Below are 27929 nucleotides of genomic sequence, written 5' to 3'. Positions count from 1 at the left end.
GTCATTAGGATGAACCTTCATACCTTTTTAAGAGAAGGTGCTCTTCTCCTCGTATGGTTTTTTTTGTTTGTTTGTTTGTTTGTTTTTGTTTTGTTTTGGTTTGGTTTTTGTGGGAAAAGTCCTCTCAACCCACTGGAGCAGTGCATTGTCCAGAAGCATTTCTGGTTGTAGGACAAGAGCAGGTTGATATCCCAGGGGCACATAACATGAGGATGAGTGGCCTTTCTGTGATCCTTAATAAGACTATAAGCTTTTCTTCCTTAAGGAGCATTATAACAAAATGTCTCCCCTATTTGGGAGCTAATCTTTAAATAATAGATAATATCTGAGGCTTACTTTCTTCTGTCAAATTACAATAAAATTTGGGAATGGGTGAAAAATTTATTGCAGTAAGGACAGATAGCATGCATATAAACATAGACAATGCATGTAATTACATAAGCCTCATTTCCTGAGCAAACTAAGCTAAAATATATTTAATTACTGTTACTTGGCCAAGAGACACATGAAGCAAAAGCTGCTGATGTTCTGATTTTCTGTCTGGGGATTTTTTTTTAAATAGTTTTCAGTATGATTTATATAGGGCCTAGAATAGCTGTGCACTTTTCAGAACAGTATTCAGACTAGTGCTGGGATACAAGAAGAGTACACAACAATGAGGAACTTGGAAAGAAACTGAAATTTGAGCTATCCCAAAAACTCCCCCCTCAAAAAAATATTCATGTATAGGATCTTGCACAGAGTCTCACTGTTTTATAATGGTGGTTTGGTATTGTTTTCTTGTTTTACTTCCTAAATATAAACACACAAACCATTTTTTTTAAAAAAGGGCTTTCCTTGAGCTGGATATACAGATAATATTTTCTTTCATAAACATGAGCACACATTTTCAGGAGCAAATCTGACAGACCCTGGCAACTGCTTTGTGAAGCTGGCATTACTGCCATTTTCACTGCCATAGAACAGGCTGTTTCACTCTCAGTCACCCAAGGGATAGAAAGCACATTTGTCTGGGACAAAGCTGCCAGGCTTCCAAGCATGCGCCCTGGACCACCCTTGTAGCCATAATATTTTGTGTGATGACAGCAGCCTGATGCTCTGGAAGGACTTGTGGGGGGGCATAGGCTCAGGAGAATTCAGAGCTATTGCAGGCAGTTGTATTCTCTGCTGATACAAAATTCTAATGCCTTAAAGCCTTATCAGAAAATGAAGCAGCACAAAACTATGTATGGTAGGTGTGTAGACTTATTTCAGATTTTATCTATTTCTGAAAAAAGGTATTGAATAAATTGATACTTATTGGTTAACTACAGGCAAACCTATCCATGAACCCAAGGACTAAGAAATAGGTCACCCCAAAGAAAATTGAGATGCATGATGGAAGCACAGCTGATATCTTTATTCTATCAGGAAAAAGGATCAGTGACTTGGCTTCTTCGGTGCTACCTCCAGCAGAACTCTTCAATTTTAGAGAATTAATGGATCATCTGAGGAGATTTAGACTATGATTAGAGTCTGGGACCAGAAATTGTGAAATAAACTCTCAGGAGACTCAGTATTTACCCTATTGTGTACTGTAAGATACTGAGATTTACAGTCACTCTGGGAATCTGGAGACAACAGTAATAGAGCATGACTGCTCAGAAGTTTTAGCTAAGGTAAAGTAAAACTAATCAAAATAAATTTAATGTGCTGGAAATAACATACCTGGGTAAGAGACTAAGGCATTGAGATACACAGACACGTCAGAGAAGAATCTGTGTAACAAACACATGCAATCTCAAAAGGTGAGAAAAGGACATGAAGGATACTTGGACTCCTGTAGTACACAGCACTATCAGCTAATTTCCATCAGCAGTTTCCAGAAGCAAATGCAATACAAATATTGAGGTGGGCGGGAGGTAATAACCAGAGAAGCAACAGTCCAGATGCTTGGAAAGTAATTGACAAAGATGTTGATAAATGTTTCCAGAGAAGTGGAAGGACAAATTCAGTGAATGCAGTATGAATGTATTTACCAATTCATCATAACACTGTTGCTGATGTTTAAATGAAAAAAATTAAACAAACACAGTGCTTTCATAAATTTGAGTGTAACTATAAATATACCAAAATCCACAATGTGTTCTGTTAATCTGAAATTTCATTCCATCAGATAATTTTTGATGAGCTGTTATTATGATCAGGGACATTACATCTTAGCCATAACTTTTTCAGGAACTGAAAAATTTTTCAGGAACTGAAAAAGTTCATTTTTTTACAAGCATGAGACAGAAAAAGTATTTTAACATTTGTCTTTGGTTACCAAGTCTTCATTTTTTTGCCAATAAGGTGCAAACAAGTCCTACAGAGCTAAAACTGGAAAACTAGCAAAATATTAAAAGAAATATAAATGTCTTTGCTGTTTTACTTTAAAGAGCTATAAATCTTATTTTTAATGAATTTTAGTGTGTCTGCAGATAACTATAAAGGTGTGTAAATGACAATAACTCTACATAGAGAATGATAGTAATGACATTATTAACCAGATAGCACTAATTTCTTTGTAAATAAAATGAAAACCCCCCCAATTCAAAGAAATTAACCATAAATAACTGATTTTGATTTTTCAGTGTCAGTTCACATGTTAAGCTACACTGTGATGCAAAGCAGAGATATTAGTCCTTCATTAAAAAAAGTTTGTATAGGCTTTTCCTTTTCAACAGCAACAACCCTATTCCACATATCATTTAAAAGCTAATTCTGCTTAATTTCAGTTTAAATGAAATATTCTGTTTAGTTTTGAATTTATGCTGCAAATTGTTTTATTCTATGAAATGGTAGTAGTTGAGAAAAACTGTGTTTTCAGTTTGGAGTGTTCTCTTGTTTTACCTTTTGCTATTCATTCCTGATATGTTCTGAGAAGATCTATATAAAAGTCATAATAATCTTGTATGGAAGTCTAATTCATAACCTGCTTCCAATAATGTTGTGTTGACTGAGAATAGTATATTTCTAATGGCTTTTGTAAAGCCATGGGCTTTGCTGGTACAGCTTCTGGGAAGCCTGTAATGGGTTTCATGGCAATTTAGAAAAAACATTATCGATAGCTAAATTTTCATTTTCATGGGTCTGAAAATGTACAGTTCAGGCTAGTCACAAAATACATGGACTATGTAAGCCAAATATCTAGCTACAATGATTTCTGTAATTGAAATTGGATAGAAAATTTCTACATGGGGGCCAGTGTGGATAGATTATAGTGTGCTTATAATTCAAGAAGTTGGACACTGAAAAGCAGATGGATGCCAATACTCCTAAGGATGCTAGAATTATTTCATTATAAGAGCTACCTTCAAATTGTGAATATGAATTTATCTATACATTATTATTAGTAGTATTAGTATTAATATTAATAACAATAATAATAATAATAATAAATTTTATTTTACAAATTCTTCCTATTCATCTTTAGAAATGCTGGTAATAGGTAATCTCTTTTAACTGCACTCATACTTAACATGCAAATACTGATTATTGAATAGCACTTAGAAGATAAGGATTAAGCGTGTTTAGAATAATCCTTAAATACTCTCAGACCCATCTGCAAAACACAAAACAAGTTCCCAATGTTAAAACCCCCATTCATATCAAGTATTCAAATAAAAAGATTAGATAGATTACTTCTCAATGAGAGGAAAAAGCCTGTAATTGAATTATGTTCTCTCTATTTGTTCTCACCTGCCTGGACTAAAAAACTTCACAGGTGTACTTTCTTTCATTTCCTGAGCTATATAAGCCTGTGTTGTTTACTTTACTTGCGCTCTGAGTCTTCACCAGAATCTCTGCTTGTTCATTATATATTTTCAGATGAGCCAAAACACATTTTCTCAGCACTTGCTTAAGAAATGCACAAAGTAAACAATGTTATCTTTCTCATCAGGATAGTCTTAAAGGAAATCTTAGTAGTCCTACATGGAGGATACAGTTAATTACTGTAATTAAATGGGTAAAGACAGGATTATTTATCTTGTAAAATCTAGTACAGTTGAAGCTGATACTGAACATTCATGGGCTATTTTTAATCCAAAAACACATATATAAAGAACTTTAATGGAATTTACTTAATTTAACTTGCACAGCTATTTTGCCCCTGATTTTGAGGTGGCCTACATAATCAGTAAGAAAAAAATATATATACTTTAAAGGCCTTTAAACAATGGTATTCAGCTCCTGCTGAATCTTTTGGTGGCACTGCAGTCCATCCCAGTCATGAGAAATTTAAGTACTTGCTTTAGAAGGTCGTTATCACTAAGCATCTTCAATAAAAGTGCACTTTAAATAAATGGAAAAGGAAGATTGTGTTCTGGCTATAGAGAATATGAGCAGATCAAAGAATTGAAGATTTGACAGATACTCCTTTAATAAACTGAGCTTCATGTTCTACTTCAGCTGTTTTATAGCTCTGATTTCTAAAGTGTCCCAAGCAAGCCCTGATAGGTTTGGTTTTAAATTCTCATGCTAGGAGCTTTGACTTTCTCTGGTTTATAAAAATATTTTTCATCTGCTTTATTGAAATAATGCTGTTTTCCTCTTTTACATAAGACTGAATTAAGAGCCAACTGCTGTACAGAAAACTGTGAGTGATTGACATCACCTATATCTGCCTGAGATGCTACTTCAGTATGCAGTCACTCAGACTTTGCACATCATAACAAAAAATCTGGAAAGCACCTCAAAATTTTCACATCCAGCATAAAATTCATGTTGAAATGGTCATGAGAAAATCTTGCACACAGCTGGAGGTTCTTCAGTGGTCAGTGTAAACTAAAAATAAATTATTTTTTCTCTTCTCACTTGAGATCATGCAGTCATCCAAGCACAATATTTGAGCTGCTAAAATATTCATTTTGAGATGTTTGTTTTCCATTAGAGAACCCAATGTGCATATTTAGCAGTACAATGATGAGTCTGATCTCTCAGCAGTAGCACATCGTTCTTGAATTCTCAGCATCATTCAGTCATTGTTTAGGGCACATGAGAAAAAAGAAGGGAGTTTGAGATGATGAGATGAGATTGAGATGAGATTGAGATGAGATTGAGATGAGATGAGATGAGATGAGATGAGATGAGATGAGATGAGATGAGATGAGATGAGGTGAGATGAGATAAGACGAGACTACCATCTCTTTGAATCTCACCCTAAATCCTACAGAGCACAGCAAGTGCTCAGGTGAAGCCTCCCATCTCTATGCAGAGCTGGCCATGGTGTCTAAGATCTAGGGGAGGACAAAGCAGCAGCACAGGATTCCAGCAGATTCTCAAAGGCCACCTCTTTGCCATACATTTCTGAAAACATCCTTTTACTGAGAATCACCATCTGCAGTTTTGCAGCCAATAAAAATGTGAGACTTTGGATACATTATCAAGAGTTTTCTGAACCATGTTATGAAAAAAGTATGTTCTTTGTCTGTAAAGACACACATTTGTGAAGCAACAGCAGTTCACTATCAAATAGCTATTTTAGCTGTGAGAAGTAAGTTCAGGGAGCTAGAAACTGAAATTCTGTCTCTTACTTGCATATTTGTTTATAAGAAAATTTCTAAATACCTGAATAATAGAGCAGGCACATATTCCAGAATCATTCATATCCAAAGACAACTTGAGCTAGGAAAACTGTTTTCTGGACTTTCATTCTTCCCTGAAAGAGGTTGGTATTGCAGAAAACTGAGGGGAAAATCTTCACATTGTTACATTCATAAAAGAGCAGGAAGTTGAGGTGAAGTATCCATTCCATGAAAAGCATGAAGAAGACTGCACATGACTAAACAAACTTTCTCTCAGAGTCCTCAATACTCTGATCTGTGCCAGAATTCTAGCCTTAGAATAGATAGAATTTATATCCAACAAACTAGATGTGAAATCAGCCCATTTACTGTTAGTGATGTCAGGCGTGGGTATGTAATATAGATAAATCAGAAGAATGCAGGTGTTTTAGTTACCAGGGAATTAATTTGTGAAAGAAACTGCTGGCCAGAATAATGCAAGCAATTGCTGCACATGTGACTTCTGAAAATTGCCCTCCAAATGAAGCTGCTAGCAAGCAGTAAAATTAAGTACATAGATAAAAATGCATAGAAAAACACCAATACAAGCTATAGGACGAGACTGTATTTTTGGTTTTAGTTTTGGTGGATTTTTTTCAGAAAAAATGAAAACATTTTCAAAACAATAGAAAGGTGGAATTATAGGGACAATATCTGATAAAAACAACCATTTTCTAAAACCAAATTACTCATGGTACTATTTGTATATAAGTCAAAATAGAAATTATTTGGCAAGTATAAGGAGAGACCACAAATGTATGATGCAACGGGATTTCCTTAGTTTCTTAAGGTACATTCAAATTAGTCTACCTATCCTTTAGGATCTTATACCTGGAACAGGGAGTTTTTACTGCAAGAGCTGTGTGTGAAAAAATCTTAGCACCCCCATTTGAGATGCATTTCTTAGATTTTAGAAGATTGTGAGTACATGGAAAAGCCACATCTCAAAATTACATCAGGAGAAAACCCCTCTCTTTTCAGACCAATTATGTTCATTTTTCTCAGCCTTCTTCTCCTCTCCTCTCCTCTCCTCTCCTCTCCTCTCCTCTCCTCTCCTCTCCTCTCCTCTCCTCTCCTCTCCTCTCCTCTCCTCTCCTCTCCTCTCCTCTCCTCTCCTCTCCTCTCCTCTCCTCTCCTCTCCTCTCCTCTCCTCTCCTCTCCTCTCCTCTCCTCTCCTCTCCTCTCCTCTCCTCTCCTCTCCTCTCCTCTCCTCTCCTCTCCTCTCCTCTCCTCTCCTCTCCTCTCCTCTCCTCTCCTCTCCTCTCCTCTCCTCCGAAATTTTAATTTGTCTATGAGTACCAAAAAAAATTATTACTTCCTACAAAACCTGGTTCACAGAAAATCATTGTTTTGGAATTATTTGTGTGACAGCAACACCTCTCATTTCCTTCTTTCTATTTTGAAGGCCCAAAAAAATAACTGATGCCACAAGTTCCTCCCAAAAGCTAAGCTACCATGTAATTTATCAGTAAATCACATCAGTGATCTACATTTCTATCAAATAGAGAATTAGTCCCAGGTAAGGCATAATTAAGCATTACTGTAAAGATAGTGACTGGATCATCTAGTTCTTCATCAGAATTGTATCACAGTTATATCAAAGCAAATTTTTATGTAGAAAAGCTATCTTCAATGGGACATGTATCCTTTAAATTCAGGGCAGTATCAGATACATTCTAATCTGCAGTCATGATGATGTTGGTTGATTTTTTCATGAGTAATGTACTGTTAATAAGGTGTCAATTACTGATGCAAGCAAACAGGGTAAAGAATAACATTTCTAATTGCTGTAGTTATCACCTAAGTGCAATTATCTACTACTGCTGAAATAAATCACTTCATGATTAAAAGCTGTCCTTACAACATACACATTTATCTTTTATTATTATAATTACCATAGCTTCTTTCCAAGTACCTAATCCTTTCCTTTCCTTTCCTTTCCTTTCCTTTCCTTTCCTTTCCTTTCCTTTCCTTTCCTTTCCTTTCCTTTCCTTTCCTTTCCTTTCCTTTCCTTTCCTTTCCTTTCCTTTCCTTTCCTTTCCTTTCCTTTCCTTTCCTTTCCTTTCCTTTCCCTTTCCCTTTCCCTTTCCCTTTCCCTTTCCCTTTCCCTTTCCCAATTTTAATAGGAGAACTTTCAAGATTCTCCTCCTTTAAAAGCCTTTTGAGGACAAACACCATACAGATACAGGAACAGATCACTGAGAAGCCTCTTCCTCCAAACATCAAGAAGTTTGGATTAAAATTCAGTTTACTTGCCAACAAAGAAACAGCTATAAGGACTGCTAACAAGAAAAAAATAGCCCAGGCAGATTTTTTTGGAAGCATATGATCTCTTATTCACATGGTACCAGAGAAAGGTGCATTTGTGGACTTCATTATCCTCTTCTGACCCAGACTATGTTTACAGAGGTCTCCCAATTAGCCTGAAGCAGAGTTAACAAGGTAGCATTCAAGGAGGCAAAGTGTTTCTGGCTGTACGGCATAAAGGGCTGCTAATTCCTTGCCTCTAATTGGAATAAGAGCATCCTCCCTCTCCTGACCACTTCACTGGCATCTACAAACATCCCTCCATGCCCATGATGTGAACTCCAACCACTTACTAAATACAGAAGCTCATCTTTATGATCACATTTCCCACTGACTCTGAGTCTATATCTAACACCCATGGAAAAGCAAAATCTTCCCAGAATCCAGCTTCATTTTTCAAAAACCTACTCTTGTCACAAGAATCATCTCCTGGCAGATATTTAACAGAACCAATCCTTTTGTGCTTCCCCCACATTTTCAGCTTCACTGCTGCTTTCATTAATTCTTCATTGCATACTCTGAGCACAGAAATTTTTGCAAGGCTAAGAAGGAGCCTAATACTGTTATTCCTTCTGATATAAGCCGGGTCTACCTGTGTTACCTGTGAATGTAAAGTGTGCTGAGCCAGCAGTGAAATAAATGTAATTACAGAGTAGGTAACGTATTGTCTGAAGAGATGAAAGATGTTATTTATTTTTTCTATGCCTGTCTTTTCATGTCTTGTATACTTTTCTGTTGAAATTTTTTATATTTTTAAGTGGTCTGTGTCCTTTTTGACATGATGTCTTTTTGATTGTTTTTCCAGCTCTACTCACTTCCCAAAATAACCACATTGTCACATAAAAGAAAGTGAAACAAAGATATCAGGCACTGATCTAAGTTGTCCAGATCAACAACAGCCTTGTGGAAATCAAGGTTAGAGGCAGTTTGCACAAGCAGGCATCAATGGTCATATTGAAAAGTTGGACATTTTTCCATCAGTGTTGATTCCTGCAGCAGACATGCTTTAGGGTTGGATAAGAATTCTCATGGCCAGTTTATGGTTGCATATGCCTCTTATCCAGCCTGGTGGTGTTTTTGGCCTTGACCATTTATTCTGTACATTGGTGGAGCCTTCTGCACAAATCAGTCTCCCTAAAAACAAGTGTGAACATGAAGTTTAAATATTTTTAATCTTCCACTTCTAAATTATATGGTGGTGAAGTAAGAAGATCTGGTAACATGAGTCTGATTATTTCAATAATAAAGGGCAAATACAGGAAAATCCAGAGAATCTCAGAGGTTGTCATGACAATTTGCCTTTCTGTTAAATAATTTCACCCTCAAAATTGCAAAAAGTGTAAAAGCAAAGTCGCTATGTTTCTTTGATGAAAGTAAACACAAGGCATTACATAGATACTTTCTCTTGAGCTCTTAAAGAAATAAACAAATTTGTTTTGACCTGATTTTGCAAAACATGTAGTACCATGTTATAAAAAGCCAGATGATCAGAGTGGTCTCTAAAAGCTTCCAATATGGTATATAAAAGTTGTAGCACTGCCTACAAAATAGCCTTTGGGCCAGAAAGTAGGAGAATTTAATCAAGTAAAATGCTGAGAGGGAAAGATATGTTGTTGACACCAACTTGGTTGAGAAGATCCTGAGTTGCAGGTTTCCAGAGCTCAGATGGCTGTAACATAGAACCCACACTTGGTTGTCTTCTTCCAATGCCATCACCCTTGACATCTTACTGGCACCTGCTTAAAAGCCTCCAGGACCTCCTGGAAGCTTGCCCTACTGCAGTGTGAATATTTTTACATAACCTAAAGCAACTTGGAAGGGCAAATACACCTAACAGAAGTTTGTTCAGAGTCAATGACTTGAAGCCACAAGGCCAAAAATTTAAGATAATTTACTGTCACTTGTCATTCTGGGAAAATTAAAGGAAGCTGAACAATAGAGGCTGTATCTTCTTGTGGAAGTACTGAACTCTCCAGTTCTGATATTTGCTAAAATGAAATATTTAAATGACTAGAAACAATTAGGCTATGTACAAGAAATATTGAATATCACCAAAAGAAGAGCCATCATGAACAGTCTATTCTGTAAGTTAAATGAATTCTAGGAGTGATATATTGTCCAAAGAGATGTGCCAGTCCTCCATAAAATTATTATTCTTTTAAATAATTGAAAAGTGAAGTCAGTCACCTGGCAACAGAGCAGAACATAGTAGCAGTTATTTAAGAGGTTGAATCTATAGTACTTCTCTCCCATTGAATCCCATTGAATCTATAGTACTTCTCTCCCTTTGAATCCCATTGAATCTATAGTACTTCTCTCTTTTGATGTAAGCAACCAAATCATTGTAAGAGCAGATCTCAGCACCTATGGATTGAGGAACTATTGAAATGTAATGATGGTCTCCTGAGGTCAGTTGCTTATGATTTAATGATGATGAATAATACTGAAAAGAGAGACTTTGAAACTGAATCTGACCTTTCTTAGTCAAAAATAAAGGAAAAATCTTGAAGAATGAGAGTCCATGAGCTTGTTCCTGACTACATGTTCTTGTCAGGATAAACAGCTAAGCCTTGGTTAATGTGATAGCAAGCCTTTAAGCATAATGAGAATGTGTAATGGAATTTTTTTTTTGTGGGGTAGTCATGAGATGAAAAGAAAGGAGTAAAAATCATCAAGACTAACTGCACAATTTTTTCAGTAAAACTTGGGGAAAAGATGTAAAAACATTTTGGATCACTTAAAAACAATGTATTAAAATTTTTATTTTTTATTTGCAAACAAATGTTTTAATCATTTTTACTTACAACGATTATAGTGAAATTTAGTGAAATTTATCTGAGGAAGGGACTTCATCTTATGTTCCCTAATATTCAATTTAACACCATCACCCCCCACCCCGGTGCAACTTGAGGCCATTTCCTCATCTTATTGTTTGTTACTTGGAAGAGGAAGAAATGTAATCAGAGGGTTCAGTCAAATAGGAGCCAGACTCAAGATTTCAGATCATTCAGGGCTATGGCTTGGAGGCTCTGCAAAGCTTGACTTTCACTGTATCACTGCATCCTCTGACATAATCTGCCAGCCAAAAAAAATTAACCTTTAGGTCAATCTCACAGACTTGCACAGCAGAATTGGCAGCAAAGTCTATTTGGCAGCAAGAGTTTTCACAGAGAACAGTGTTTGTTACTCAGTAGGGTCCTTTACAGGTTATTTCTTTATTTACATGGATGGGAAGTATAAAAATGTGACATTTTAAATAAAGACATAATGATTTTTTTAGTCTTTTTTTTTAGATAAGAACTAAAGGACTTGTGGGTTCTTTTCTTGCTGTGTTAGTGAGAGGGATAAATATACTGCTGATACACTTTACAGCAGTACTCTGGCAGGGTGGAACCTAAAACAATATTTAGAAGACACTCATAGGAGGAAGATATCAAGGAAATAGCACCATGACCAGACAGTCTGTTTTGCAATGCAAATATAAAAATGTATCAGTTTTCAATGGGGAAAAGTAAATTACTGATGTGACAATTATATTAACCATCTATTGTTGTTGTTAGGCTTTTAATTTGCCTTGTAATCTACAGCTATTATATTAATGAGATGAATAAAAATTGATTGTATTATGCATTAGAGAACAAACTAATTTTAACTAGCATGGGTGGACTCTTGTTTTCTAGATGGTTTATTATTATGGTTTAGACTGGTTGAAGATTTGTTGGACATTGATTGGAAAATGCTATTCTTTAATAAAGAAGAAATTTAAAATTGGCAAAAGAATTAATATGATCACTGAGTGCTAAACTGATAAAGAATTTCAGAAGCTATTTCAGCAGTAGAGATCAGGTGATGCCTCATTAACTACCCCAGACTTCAGAAGAAATATGGTAGCATCATCACTTTAAAATTCCCATGCTAATTAAAATTTTGATTTCTTTTGCGCTGTTCTGTTTCTTTCTGAAGTACAGTAGCACACCCCCCACTAGAATTATTGCAGCTTTTAAAGCAATGTGTCTTTTTCAATTGTTCATATTTAACACTGAGAGACTCCCCATTTTTTGCATTCTTTTGGTTTGCTCAGCTTCTTCAGAGCTTATGCAAAGCAGCATACTTCTGTGCCTGGACCTCCAATTAGTCAACTGCATCTCTGAAGAGATCTGTTTGTGATAGAACCAAACGTATTTTTTCTATTCAAAAACAATGATTTTGAAAAATCACAGTTTTGCCAGTATTATGACTCTATTTTTGTGAACATTATGTCTCTATTTTTCTGTGCCATACAACGCTGGATGAATGATGCCACTTAACTCACTGACAAAGCATCAGATCAGAAATATAGGTGTTCCCAAATAGCACTGAAACAGTGAACAGATAATATTTTGCAGAACATTTTTTAATTAAATGCAAAATATTCATATACATATATATATATTAATTTCTAGATGGCTATCCTAAAGAGGAAATGATTTACAGATGGAGGAAAAATTCAGTGGAGGCTGCTGACCAGAAATCTTGGAGACTCTATCAGTTTGACTTTATGGGTCTCAGAAATACTTCAGAAATTGTGAAAACCTCTGCAGGTAAGAATGGTACAAATGGTAGTGCTTTTTCTGGAATTCAAATTATTTAAAAACAGTTACCCTTGTTTTGTTTTCATTCAGGTGCAAATTGATTTTAATATGTTCCAATGTTAATTTGAGAAGCTGTAAATTTCGGACCTCAAAAATATTGAATTTATCTTGATTTTTGATAATCCTTACTCTTCTAGTGACTTCACAAGCTGAGGAATAAGTGTTTGTTTGATGTGGCTATTTGTTGTAGATTTCAAGTTACTGTATGATTCTCATTCCTCATTTATTAGGCCACTCTTGTGTTGAATCTGTCTTCACCAAAAATTAAAGAGAAAGATTTTGAGCACAATGTTAGTTGTGTTAGTGAAATTAAGACACTTTCTGTACTTAATAATTCAGACAATGGTTTAATATTTTTCTTTATATTTTAAAGACATTCTCAGTTGATAAATGCCTTTGCTAGTGACCTTACCAAGTGATTGCAATTAAAATCTAATGGTGCCTATTCTATTTCTTCAGAAATATTGCTGTTTCTTATAATAACACAGTAATATAGAGAAAAAAAAGATTTAAAATGGAATATAATATTTGTACTGGATAAATTGTGGTCACACCATGTCTAAACTGCAGTAAGCACCACCATTGCCATGATTTGGTAAGTTTCTCACAGCTGCTGAAGGAATCTGTTAGAAGCTTAACAGGTGGTGAATTTTTTGAAAAAATATATTTTTTTTCAAAAGGTAAGCAAAGCTAAGCTATTGTTTTCAAAACACTGTGAATAATATTAACAATAAAAAAATTATAAATCTCTGAAACTACTGCTGTTTAGTCCTGGCCCAGTCATTAACATCAGCAATGAATTCTTAAAATTGGATAGCAATTTTTGTAATGAAAAGTCACTAAATATTTAGTGATTATGTTGAGCTGGTAGTTTAGCAGGAAAAAATATTGCAAAGAGCACACATGTGGAAGTTCAATTTTGTTATGGATAGAAAGCCTTTCAATTTGCAAGTTACTCAGGAATGCAAATTTCCCATAAATTGACTCAGGTACAAAATGCTAAATCTTTAAAGTATTTATGTATGTGCTTTAACCCCAGCTGGCAGCGTAACCACATGCAGCTGCTCATCACTTTCCCTGGTGGGATGGGGAGAGAATTGGAAGAATAAAAGTGAAAAAAATCATGGGTTAAGATAAAAATAGTTTAATAGGGAAAGAAAAAAACTGTGCACCTAGGCAAAGCAAAACAAGAAATTAATTCACTGCTTCCCATGGGCAGGCAGGTGTTCAGCCTTCTTCAAGAAAACAGGGATGTTGGAACTAGATGATCTTCAAGGTCCCTTCCAACCCAAGCCATTCTATGATTACATGAAAAAGAATTACCAAGTTAATATTAATATAACAACAGTGTCTTGATAAAAAAATCTATTTAACTCTGCCAGGAAAAAAACATATTTATAGAAATCTTACTTAAATAAGTGGATGGATAATGTGGAGCAGAGAAACCTATTATGTTCATTTTGGCATGTGCCGCTTCTTATAAAGATGAGTGAGTTGAAACATTATTTTTGTATAATTGTTCTTGCTGTTTCTGCTCAGCCATGTTTGTGAGTGCAAAATCCAACAGCAGTGTTGCACTCAAGTTACTGGAACCACATGATATTTCTATTCTCCTAGAGGCACCACAGTGACAGAAATTTGTTGACAAACTGAAGCTTATTCAAATACTGAACTGCCATCCCCCACAAAAAAAAACCAAAAAAATCCCACCAAAATAACCCAAGAAACCCTGTCAGGAGATTGTGGAAGCTAACTTGGAAGAAACAATGTAAAATGTATGCGTCATATTGTCACCTGCAGTTATTAGGTTAGAAAATTGAGTTGTGCATTTCACCAGATATCTAAGATAGATGTCAACAAACATATGAGAGACGTGAAAAATAAATCCCTGAGTTTGCACATGGACCTGAGTTTTCAGAAAATAGACTATATTTTGTTACTCTGTAGCTTAAGGTAATTTCAAAGGCCAGATTTACTGAATGTCAACAATATTTATTGTTAATAGCATACCAGGGCCAGGACTTAAGAAAAAGCAAATACATTGGAAAACTTTGAGTATGCCCCATGTTGTAGTGTAAGGAGTCCCAAAATAGAGTGAGGGGGGCAGGACACAGTGCAATGTCTCTGACAAAATTCTGTTGTGTCTAAATATATGTGAACAAATAGGATAAAGGGGCATCTGTACTCTGGGACGTGCCTGTTTACTGAAGTAAAGCTCTAGCCAAGAAGTTGGAGAATTAGGGAACCCAAAAAGCTGCTGTTTCCTACTCTTAGGACAATCTGTGATAAAGGCTTCTTACAGGTGTTACATCTCCTTTAAAGCCATGCTATGGAGGGCTGCAGGTGGTCAAAAACAGATGCCAAGTTCTGACATGGAAGATCTGTGACATTTTTACATTCAAACTACATGGAGAGGGAGATTGTCCTGAGGCTGCCCCTAGGACACTATGGGGATAGGACTCACTCTGAATTTATGCTGCTCCTCAGAGAAGCCATTCCTACCCTATAGGTCTGTCTGGGGCCCCTCTGAGCCCTGTGGAAGCCCATAATAGCCCCAGCATCCACCACCCCTTTGCAGGCTTGGGACAGAAAGGAAGAGCAGCATTGTTTAGAGTGCTGCAAAGGGGATCATTCCATTTAATAAGGTGGAGTTTAGAGAAGGGAGGAAGGCTGGATACCACCAGCAGCTTTCTTAAAAAAAAAGTGCTAAACATCATCTCTTTCTCCCAAGGGAAATTATGGAAACTACTATTACAGAGGGAATTTATAAGCAGACTAGGCATAGCATGAGAAGATCTACTGCAGAGACCAGTCCTGCACTAACAAGAGCTGGATTCAAAACCCTAACTTCTTTTTTGCTTACACCTTCCTGCTTGTTTATGACACTATTACTTCTCACTAAATTACATCTATATAATGTGAGAGCTGCTGCAGTGCTACCTTCCTATGAACAGCCTGGGGATCTCTTTTTAGCTTCTCTTCAGCCATGTTCTGGGTATAATGAAGAGAGGTCACACTGACCACACAGCAACTTGCTGTGTTCTTCATTTGCATTAAGCCCTTTCTTGGTACTCATTTTCACAACAGAATTATTAGATTTAAGACTTGGAAGTGTTCTGCTTTTTGATTTTTTTCAATCTTTCCAAACCTTTTTCAGACATTTAAATAACCTTTATGTTAATCTATGACAATTTCAGAGGTACATGATTAAGAAGCCAGCTGTCACAGAGTGCACTCCAGAAGTTCAAGCAATATGTAAAATGTCATCTTTTGCACTGAACCAGCAGTAGCCTAAATTATTAACACAGTGTTGTACTTTGCTCTGTTTTTTAAAATAATCTGGCAGCCCAAAAAGTCTTCATTGCCACCTGGAAAAAGTGTACATATTTCTTCTGAGGTTTTTTTTGTTGTTGTTGTTTTTTTGTTTGTTTGTTTTTGTTTTTGTTTTTGTTTTGTTTTGTTTTGTTTTATTTCATGCTAAGATATAAGCACACAAAAAAATTAAATACCTACTGCAATTGATGATTGTATGCACTAAACAGCAGAAATCACTGTGCTGGTGGTATGGTCATGGACATTTATCTGGAACCCTAAGAAAGTTCTCACTGTCAGGTGATACCAAATTAATTCACAAATACTGAAAAATTCCCCCGTTGCCATCTGGCAAGGTACTCAGATACTGTAACAGGAGCACTTGCTACAATGTCAAATAAAGCTGACAAAGATAATTAAAGGAGGGAGTACTTATAGAAAAAATGTGCAGATTTTAAAACTGCAAGTCAGCCAATGGAAAGGTGACCACAACAACAGGAAAGAGAAGAATGTCATCTTTAAAAGCACTCTGTGAGTTTGCAGTAAACTTCAGGTTTCTGAGTTCTAGACATCCCAAATACACTTTGACGGGGGTGGGAGGCCAGGTGGGACAAAGGAGGGGAACAAAAACAAAGACCAAGAAAAATGCACAACAGAATTATGGAGGACTCTACAATTTAAGCTCATGGAGTGAGTTGTAGTGCTGCTTGCACTTAGAATTCTGTCTCCCTCAGAAGGTCTATTAATTCTTTTAAAAGAATCACTGTTCTCTATCACTGTTAGATAAATACAAAGACCCTGTAGCTCTTGAATCTTATTTTCATTTACTTAAAAACTTCTTTGCATCATACAAGTATTGTTTGTATTCTTTCTCAGATGCCTTTAGCCTGACAGATTTTTGCAGTTCAAGGCGCCTTTGCATAAATAAGTTCAAGATCATTCATCAGAAATAGAAAATATCAATAAAAGCACCCTATCTAAAAAAGTTACAGCTGGTTATTACAAAATATATATTGAAAGCTCCATTTCATGGATTCTGAATTATCCCAAGCATCAATGCTCAAAGTCAATAAATAGCCATAACAATTGCCATAAGAAGGAGCACCTTTGTTCACATATCATGGATAGGTGATGATTAGTGGAGTCTACCTGTCATACAACTTCTAAATTGTGCTTTGTGTTTCGAAATTGCTGTTTCATAAAGTACTTCAGCTTAAATGATGCTCTCAGCATCATTTAAAGTACATATTTTCTTGCAGAGTACTCAGTAAATGACAAATACAAGGCTACTACAGAGCAAAATAAAGTAAACTTTTCTTTCAAGAAAATGCAAATATCTACATACATAATATACATATCTACATACATGTATACATATATACATATATGGCTACTGGCAGAGGTGGGAAGGGACACACATGTTTTTATAGGAATGCCAAATTTCACTAGGAGAGCCCCCATCAAGTCAAATGTGTTCTTGCAGCACAGAAAACAGATGGGCTCCCTCAAAAGCAGCATGACTGGCATGCTGAAGGAGGTGCCCCTCTCTTCCACTCTAGTGAGACCCTACATGGAATATTGAGTCCAGCACTGGGGCCCTCATAATAAGGACATGGACCTGTTGGAATGAGTCCAGAGGAGGGTCATGAAGATGATCAGAGGGCTGGAGCTTCTCTCCTGTAAAGACAGGCTGAGAGGGTTCAGCCTGGAGAAGAGAAGGCTCCAGGGAGAACTTCTAGCAGCTATGCAGTGCCTAAACGGAGAGGTGGAAAGGAACTTTTTACAAAGGCCTGAAGCGCTGTTACTTCAAGACCTTTGTAACAACAACAAGGGGAGATGGCTTCAAACTGAAAGACAGTAAGTTTAGATTAGGTATTAGGAAGAAATTCTCTACTGGACAGACACTGGAACAAGTTTTCCAGAAAAGCTGTGTATGTCCCACCCCTGGAAGTGTTCAAGGTCAGACTGAATGGGGCTTTGAACTGTTGGAACTCAAAATGTCTCTCAGACATTTTTAGAGGTTCCAGGCCTTGGTCAGAAGCATTTTAGACCCTGGCAGGCAGCTGGAAACAGCTGTGATTTTGAGTTTGAGCCATGGAATGGTTTACCAACTTTAGAGGTAGAACAAGCAGTCACAAAAGGTTAGATAGTATAGTAAAAGTAGTTACAAACCAGAGGGGAAATTTTTTTAGTATTGTACAGGGGGTTTTAATATTTGTACAGGGGGGTTTTTACTTTGTACATGGAGGTCAAAAGTTCTAAGATAGAAGAAAGTAGGCTGATCCTATTCTTCCTCCTTCTTCTTCCTTGCCTCCATGTTCTTAGTGATGTTAACACTCACAAATTAGTTTAGAGTAAAAAAGCACTTAGTAATATAGGTAGTAGGTATTAGAGGAAAACCATAAACATATCATACGTAATATATCATATAAAAGATAGCAGCAGCCCTGGGCGGGGGGAGAGAAGAAGAAGACAGCAGACAGAGAGGGTGTCAGGGTGTGCGTGTGCCTCTGTCCAGGCCGCTGACCAAGCAGCCACAGCCCAAAAAAGACAATCTTTTAGATAACTAACAATAAACTGCCTTGAAACGAAACAGCAAGAGCCTACACAGTTTTTCTTTAGAATCACAAGTTAAAAGAGAAATTTCACCACCACATGGGACCCCAGAGTGAGGCTGGGGTTCTCACATTGAACAATATGGTCTAGTGGAAGGTGTCCATGCCCATGCTACAAGACATTGCACTAGATCATCTTTAAGGTCCCTTGCACCCCAAACTATTCTTTGATTCGGATTCTGTGGGTGAACCTGAGACTGAATTAGTTGATCCTCCTTGGCTTTGTAAAAAGTCAGCAGCCTCCCAGAGATTCATCCAGAGGAAATGGTGCTCATGACTTTCTTTTCTATTAGATGTGCAAAAAATGGCTGACTTGAGAAAGCATTTCAAAACAGTCACCTTTGCTTACTGTTTACTGTAACATGCTCCCAGATCACTTAGCTGTAGGCACAGAGCCCACAAGAAGTGCCCACACAAGGTGAGCCAGATTGACCAGTGTCAGTCCAGGGCTAGGCATCACCCCATAGGTCCATGTTGATGGAGCAGGACCACCACCATCCCAGTCATCAGACCCACAAGGAAAGGCCAGTGCCAGCAGCAGGCAGCTGAACCCCTTAGCTAGAGGAAGAGGTTGCAAGAGGTGTGGCAAAGAAGGATGGTCAGAGTCTTATCAACACAACTGGAGCCTGTTGGTGCCTTATGTTCTTGACAATGATGGAAAAATGCACCAAATGCCACAGTGACTTAATGCAATTGCATTTTAATGATCTGGTTCAGTCACATCCTCATGTGCTAACTCACCTCAAGATATTTATTTAATGAATATCTATAAAACTTATGGGTTTTAAAGTCATCTACATTTTCAATGTGCCACTGAGTCCTGATGACACAAAACAGAGCTCTTGTCATCTCTGTTCTCCCCGGGACAAATGTGAATTTGAGGATTTATTTTTTTCCTCAAATGCTAAATTCATTGGGATCAAGAAAACATTACATTTACTGTATTTCACAGACTGTCTTTAATCAGATGGCATCCTTAAGCAGACAGGTAGAGACTTGTAAAAAATACAGTGCACAATTTTAAAATAGTGTCTATTTTCACTTAAATGTGGTAGTGTGGAGTCTTTGCATCTTTCACCTTGGGTATCACATTGTCTTGGTTCCAGACAGGAGAGGGTTAATTTTTTGCAGTGGCCAGGATGTGGATGTTACTCTATACCACTTTCATTGGGAGTGGAGGCAAAGGGACTCCAAAAACACTGTAAAATCCAGAATGTTCATAACGTTTAAGATAACTTTGAGTGTGACACCGAATATACACCTGGATTTGAGATGACTCTCCTTCTTTGGCTGCTTTCAGAGGAACAGAATAATACTGTAAGTCTTTTGCCTGGGCAGAAATCCTGGAATGAGGGAATATTGCAGGACTTACTTTCTGACAGCAAATACCAACAGAAAATTAACCTGGTTAGAAGAAGATATAGCAATAATCTTTTTGCTGACAGAGTTTTTATCTCTGATACAGTATTTAGAATAAACCAAATCCCTTTTTTAGGAGAGAAATCAACAGTATTGACTTTTAAAAGATAATCATTCACATGTCAAACAGCAATTGATCAGCATGAATATTTTGAAGATTTTGAAATTTTTCTAAGAGAAGTTTCAATTTTTATTTTGAACAGTAATTCATATAATAGTCTGACAAATTTGCCATTAGCCACTCAGATTAAAGTGTAATAAATAAATAAATATACCATTATTAATAATTCTTCTAGTCTATCAAAGCATTTTCCTACATGATTTGCAAGTTTGACAAACATTCATGGGAATAAAAACATTTATTTCCCCTGAAAATCCAGTACTTGCCCATCTTGTTACAAAATTCCCTCATAAAACTCATAGTAAGACATCTTCTGAAAGTGTGATTTATAACTGCAGCAATAGCCTACTGAGGTTAATGGAACTTTTCCCTGGTGCTGGCCAGGGATCAGATCCTGAAATGTAGATGCCTGAAACTGTATATTTATTGTGAGTAATTATTTAGTCACTAGAAACTAGAGAAAGCTCAGCTTAATAATATGAGTAGGGTAAGTATAACATGTTCTAAAATTACCTTCCCTCTTCACAAATAGTGCAGAATATAACAAAAATAAGAGGAACAGAGAGAATATTACTCCTCTCCATACTTTTAAATTCAGTAGAACTACATATATAACTGGTTTCATTCTTATGCTTTGCCTTGCAGAAACAATGCAATGTCCTTTGCATAGGTCCTTACTGCAGCAAATGGTGAGAGATAAGAAGTAATAAGAAGTAATTTTACTTAGTAGTAAAGGCAAAAGTAGAACAAAAAATAGACAGTAGAAGACTTGGGGGCAAGTCTTCATTCACCTGCATTTTTTTTCTGAAGGGAAAATTTCAGTAGGAAGCAATTTTTCACTAAAAAGACATCCAGTTGTCCTTGTTAAAGGACCTCAAGTTTTCCTTTTCAAAAAGACTTCCATACCATACAGAAAAAAGCACACAGTCTTTTTTCCATTATGTTTTCCTTCAGCTGATGTTTTATGTGATAGTTCCATATGTTGGAATGTTTTGTATGTGTCTGACTTTAAGGTTTAAGGTCCCTTAATTAGTATCCCCACTCACTCATCGAGTGACAATGCTATATTTTTTGCTCCTCTGTAAATGGAGACCTGATCCCCTGCTCCCTTTTGCTGGAGCTACATCAATTTCCATTCTAGAACAGCTCACCAGGACAGGTAGACAACAAGGTTGACTCTGTTCTCCAGTAACAATAAGCCAGATCTTGGGATTTTAGCCTGAGCTCCCCTCTGAGCTTGAAAGATGCTTGGATATTTAATGGCAGTATGAAGCACTAAGTAAACCCATTACAGAACTTAGCACAAAGAAAGTCATTCACTTGAGACATAGGGACTTTGGTCTGACATGTCCTGGTGCTTTTACGAGAGATCACAAGGTAAAAAAACAAAAGACTAGAATTGCTTCCATGTTTTGCTAGGAAAAAGATTTTGCTTCCTTACTTCTAAAGAATGGAGTTGTGAATTCTACATAGCAACAGAGGCTTTCCTGATAGCAGCCACTTCTCATCTGCATTTTTCTGTCCATCCTAGATGACACTGAGGTAAGCTGATAACTTTTAGGAATTCATTCTGAGATGTCCAGCTCCCTCACTTGCTGCTCTCTGCAGTCATGGCAAGGTTTGATTTGTATGGATAATTGTGTGGCCAGGCATTGCCAAATAAGAAGCCACACTGCCATTTGTAAGATACCCAGACCTTACAAGTAAAACCCTTGATCTGCTGAACTATGTTTAAAAAGGCAGTAACAGGCTGTAAGATTGGCTAAAGCAGTGGGGAGAGAGGGAAGTACTTCCAGGGAAAATACACTGCGACTGCAGTCAGAATGGCTTTACAAGTGTCTCTAATATACAAAATTGAATTGGATACAATTCTAAAATACAAACCAGAATTGGATCCATAGGTTAACTTTTAATTAGGTGCACAATGTAGACAGAATATTTTGACTCAAATTGTGAAACATATCTTGACCTGCAATGCAGATTGATGATACAATCAAAATTTCTGTTATTAATATCACTGTGAGATAGGGTGGAAATATTACATAAGACATGTGAGCCTGTTTGCATTTATTCAGCTGAGAACAGCCTTCTATACTTGCTGTTCCAGCACCTCTGGCTTTGATTCCTTCTTCTCTGTCATCACACTGCTGTACTGGTGATTTATGGTTGGCTAAATCAAAAGCCTCATATTAATGCAGACTGTGAAAGTTTGGCCTTTGGTCAGGGTTGCACAATCACTAAAATGTTATCTAAAAGTCTTTCAGAAGCAGAAATTGTACTTAATTTAAAACTCACAGTATTGCAGATGATATTTAATATTTTATTCACTTCTGAATCTACAAACTTAATGAAAATTTTAAGATACAGAGAATATAGAAGAGCTATTCACATGCTGCAGAAAGGTGATAAGTGTCTTTTTAGATTTTAATTTCCCATAAACTAACAATAATTGCAACTCAGACTGGTTACTTGCTAGGAATATCTCTCTAAATTTAGCCTTTACTCCACATCAGGGTCATGTTTCCAGATTTCTTTCATGAGCTTGTGGAAACTCTTTCCTCTAGAACACTTTTCTGCAGCTAATATTATAATATTCAGGTCTTGTTCATAAAAAAAGCTCCATTTCAGTCAACACCTTCTGCTTTAAAGTTACACTGGCAAGAGCCAAAATCTCTTCTCTGATTAGCTGCCTGATGCTGGGTTTACTCTCTGTCTACTGAAGCCAGTATTCATCTTACCTTTATCTGCCAGAAAGTCTGCCATATATGAGCTATGCTGTCATATATCTAAGGAAATGACACAGTACAAGAATAAGCCTCCAGAAAGTTTCCAAACCTTCCAGCAAATACAGCTAAAGTGGAACTGTAAGGAAGCCTGCCATGACAAGGGCTGCCACAGCATCCCATAGAAAACCAGAGGTGAATCCTTGGCACTTGGATGGAGCCATTTGGCAGGGACAAAATCCTCATCTGGCAGGAGTCACAATGCATTGCAGTGTTTACAAAATAATTTGGGCAGAAGGCATCAAAATTTTTTCATTACATTAGAAAAAGTTAATCATAGTCAGCTTGAGACAGACTGAATAAGACAAACATTGCAGGGAAGTATATAATCCCAAGAGTACAGGAAGGTGGCATTAGGATAAGGATCTCAAAATACTCAAGTTGTTTGTACTAAGATCTGCCAATGTACTTATGCTTCTGGAAAGATAGATGCTCTTGAATACACTGCCTTCTGTTAGTGTTTTAGAGATTGTTCCATAAAACAGGGATGAACTATAATAGTAGGCAATACTCTTACAGTAGATAATTCTGCATGATAATGGGGTATTTCCTTGCCAAGTTTTCTTTCAAAACCTTTTGGTCTTTCTCAGAAATTACAATCTTGTCTTTATCCTCAGTGGAGAGAAAAATTAAAATTTTTCATACTGATATGACTACATTTAGCTATTTTAAACAGCTGTACATTGCTCCCCAATGCAAGACATTCAGAACACATTCTTTTTCTTTACCAGAAACAATCCACAGCTACTCCTCTTCTAGTTCTTTTAAGTGTCTGCAACTGCAGTTCACTTTAGGTTGTACAAATCTTCTAAGTCTGTCTTGGACCTGGGGACACCCAACTCCAGCTTCCCCTCCCCACCCTCAGACAAAACAGGGCATGGTGTTGCATCAAAGGAGAACAGTTTATTTTAAGATAAGTATATTATACAGATTTTTATCTGAGAAGTACAGAACCACCACCCACATTCTAATTCAAGTCATTATCACAGTTAAATGCAAACCTCTTATAGGTAGGAGCACTTAGAGTGAAAAAAATCTGAAGCTCTTTCTGCTCTTCATGCCATAGCTTCAGGCATGTCCTTTGCATGATCTAAACAGAGTGACAAATTATTCCTTCAGCAATATTGATTCAAAACAAAAATTGTCTTAGGGTAATGAAGTACAAGTATAGAATTGCAAAGCAGTCTGAAGAGAAAAAAGAATGTGCACCTAATTCATTGTTCACTGCATGCAGATTGCTATGAAACACAAAGATTTCAAAGGTTAAAGAATTTAAATTCTCATTCCTACTGTAGTTGGACACTTGAGAAAATAGTGCAAATCTTTAAACAAAGACGAAGTAAAGCATGCAGATCATAGTTATAGCATGTGTCTAGGACTACTTTGATTTGAATTTTTCTCTGTCTAGTTGATTTTTTTAATAAGGATACTTTCCAGAAAAAAACCCTAACTGTAAAATATATGTCTATTAATATAAAATATTGATTCAAATGTCTGTTTTAGTAATACCAATTTACACACTCCCATTCCAAACTCTCTATTTCATCCTTATTCTTCTGTTCCTCCACTGAGAGAGAACATGTCTGTTTGCTTTTCTAAAGGCTTCATTCAAAAGGATGAAAATGTGGCAAATGCTGTCTGTGTTAACACAATAGATAAAGAGAGAACCACATTCAAATGTGAAAAGTCTTGTGGCAGCTTTCTCTTATTTAAATTGAGACAGTTATTTCTAAGGACACCTATTGAGCATCATGTCTTAAAAAGAACAAGTCCTTGAATAGATTTCCACAGTGCCTGCAAGGATTCTCACAGCAAACTCTGAATTTCAGGGCACTACTGGCTAACACCCATGGAATTAATTAATGTTTTCTAGAATTCAAGTTGTCTCCAGAATGTGCCTGCTCTGGGACAGGCATCATCAAAAAATTTTAAGGAACAAACTTGAACTGTCTTTACTGCTTGAAGTCACCAGAAACATTGAGGCAGGGAAACTGTATCATGTGGTGAGATTATTCCCTTTGCAATGAAGTGCATCCTTGAAGAGTACTGTCAATACTGGGCTAATGAAAGTTCCCTCCATCACCCTCAGGCAGTACTAGTGAGGGCACAGAGCTGAGCTTTATTATCCTCCAACATCAAATAAAGCAGCTGAAAAGTGTTTTGGTCTTGACATTCTTCACTGCCACTTATAGGTGTTGAAATTTTAGGTTTAGCCATGTCATCATAAAAGCCCTTTTAACTCAGCTGTAGTGTCAGGTCAAAGTCCATTGGAAAGAGTGCTTAATCCCATTCTCTAACATCATATGTTTAAAAATCAGATTCATGGTGAGGCGTGAAGAAGACAGTATTGCAGGATGCTAATAAATACTCTATCATCTAGGAAAGGGTGATACTTAAAACATAATACAAAGTTTTCCCATTCCCAATCTTAAAAAAAACTTGCACTTTCATTGGATTCTTTTTTTTTTTCCCCCATCTTACATTTTTATAGCAAATAAATCTTCCTAGGACAGGGGAACTCCACAGAAGTCTAAGAATTATAGAAACAATACATTTGTTATTGCTTCTGGTTTTGGTAACTTCCAACTGCCCTGATATTGAAGTGTCAATGTGCCCTTTTTTAACCCTATACTCAAAATCATTTCAAATATGAGCATTGCTGACATCTAATCTCTGTTGTTTGGAGGAAAAAACTTACTCTTTTAGCTTTATCTGAGACTGAACCAGTGATAGGATCCTGAAGCAGCTTCAATCCCACTAATATCATATTAGGCATTGCATTATAAAGTAACTTGTGAACTTTTTTTTGCAGTTCCTAAATTTTTACATAAATGCCCATTTTTCTTCACTTCTTCTCAAAGTTTTTAATAAATTGACAAGAAAGAAGTCTGATTTCAAGTGTTGCATATTGTGGAGATAACAGTTTCTTGAAGAATGCTGTAAAAAGAACTTCGAAGCCTAAGGATGAATTGCTGAAAACAAATAGAATTTTGAAGCCCATAGCCCACAGTTTTCTTGTGATAATCTCTTTGATCACAAGATTCTTGCATAGTCCTATAATTGGTATTTGGAAGTGTTTTCTTAGTAGTCATACTGGTTCAGAAAAAAAATGTAGAGAAAATGTATTTATTGTCTGCTTTTTGTGAACGCCAAGCTGATCCCATAGAGTAGATGTGAGATGCTATTATGATTTTCACCTTTTCTTCAGAAAGTTTCTGTGAAAGGCTGTGAAAATGAAGTAACTTTAGCATTCTGTATTTCAAAAACCACCTTCATCTTATCTTATTTGAATTTCTGTAAACAAAGAAGGACATAAGTAATTGCAAAGTTGAATTGAGTAAGATAATGAAAATAATACTGTTTTGTTTTTTTTTCATTCATGCTTTTGATTTACAAATATTTCAGTACATTAAAATCTATGTTTGTCATTTTTGTTTCTTTGGTTTTGCTTTGTTCTGAAATATATTTTTTATTCTCCTATTTAGGAAAGCTGACCGCCAGTAAAGGCACAGACAGTGCCATTGTGGTTGATACATCACAAAAGATTAACAAATTATTTATTGAAAGTATTCAATAAATACCAAATAAATAACAGCAAGTTCATTTGACAATACTCAGGGACATTCTTAGAATGTTATATTAATCAAATAGGGGATTAGGTGTTCTTTAGTCCATCACATTTCTTAATTACAATTTAAAACTTTTAATCATGGGATGAGATTCAACCAAAAAATATAGTTTGTGCTTCCTGGTATTGGATCAAAACCACCTAATACACACTGTGAATAGAAGCAATCACTTATAATCTCACTATGCTGGTTTAGATGTCAAAAATCAAAAATCTCTGCCTTGACCAGATTCATGTCAATTTGACTCAAACATGTCAACTCCAGCTTGCCTTTCCACTAACTGTCAGGCCTCTTTGCTTTTTTCTACTTTTCCTTCCCACTTTGTCCTAAAGACCATTTTCTCTTATCACTACTGTCCTTCTTCCCATGCCAGTTTGCTTTTACTATCCTATGAACACATGCTTGAATAAGACCTACCTTGACCTTTTGCCATAGCCCTCCTGCCTTTTTCTTGGCTATTGTGCTTTCTGTTTAGCACAGACATTCCTATTCTTTCCCTACCGAGAGGCATGACACCATCACCCGATACAGGGTCACGCTGCATTAGAGACATGCACATTCTCTCTCAGATCTCTCCTGCCACCCTTCAAAAGGAACCAAGAAAGCAGTGGGTTTGGCAGAGCTCTGGAGTATTCCACATCCCTCTCTGGCAACACATCATTATGGCTGTATTTCAACTTTTCTATACAGTCACACATGTAGGTCCAGGCAGCTGCAGCAATGCAGAACCAGGGCTCCAAGAAAGGTCTCAAAAATGGTCATTAGTAAACTATTATTGAACAATTGTCAACATTAGTGTTTGGAATGAGGAGTTTTATGAGGATGCAAAGATAGTTCTGCAATGCAACAGAAATAAATCAATAAAGATCTAAGATTTCTGTTTAGAAAAATCTAGTTCTACTATTCCAAGGAGCAAAATGGAATCACAGATATTTAGCAGATATTTGCGAAAGCAAGGACAATGGGAGATATTGGGTAAGTTCCTAGGAATCAAGTCAGAAATTGATCTTAGTTCAATCAAAAATTAACTTAGTTCAACATTTCTGGATTAACAGGTTCAACAGACTGCCCTCCCCTTTATGATCGTCATCCACATGAAAATGCCAGCCAATAACCACAGGAATAACAGATGTCACTTTTAAAATCATATAGATGGCTGTTGTGTCTCCAGACATAGTCTGCTCCCACTCTGCAGTCAGCAGAGTTATGGTAGTCCAGCTTCAAACTTACATAGTAATAGATTTCCCTTGTCTATCTGCTACAACAAATGAAGGTTAAGATCAGCATGGATCTTCACAAATGTTACATTCTGCCTGAATTTCCTCTTGCTCTGGTGGTTTTCTTCTCTGGTATTGCAGCAAGGCATTTCACTTCCTTTCTTTCTAGACTGACTCCCACCTCCACAGAATTCCTTACCCTGTGCAACATCCATGGTGCATTGGACCATCATGCTTTCTTGGGTCATACATGTGCCACAAAGAAACTCAAAGCACTTTTATCAACACTTCAACTTCAGGCATAGATGAT

General features: G+C 36.6%; 1 protein-coding gene across 4 annotated transcripts in view; it reads left to right on the top strand.

Moving 5' to 3' along the window:
- Positions 1 to 27929, top strand: part of GABRG3 (gamma-aminobutyric acid type A receptor subunit gamma3) — a 296838-nt gene that overhangs the window by 229353 nt on the left and 39556 nt on the right. For 3 of the 4 annotated variants that reach the window (XM_085582609.1, XM_021546689.3, XM_021546691.3), the window contains exon 6: positions 12335 to 12472. The exons of the other annotated variant lie outside the window; for it this stretch is intronic. In XM_085582609.1, the coding sequence (XP_085438735.1) occupies positions 12335 to 12472 (138 nt within the window). The remainder of the gene's footprint in view (positions 1 to 12334; positions 12473 to 27929) is intronic. 4 annotated transcript variants of the gene reach the window in all.

This window comes from Lonchura striata, chromosome 1, assembly GCF_050655825.1.
Source record: "Lonchura striata isolate lonStrDom1 chromosome 1, ASM5065582v1, whole genome shotgun sequence".
Classification (NCBI taxonomy): domain Eukaryota; kingdom Metazoa; phylum Chordata; class Aves; order Passeriformes; family Estrildidae; genus Lonchura; species Lonchura striata.
The sequence above is the reverse complement of the archived record's forward strand: the minus strand, read 5'-3'. Positions and strand labels throughout refer to the sequence as shown.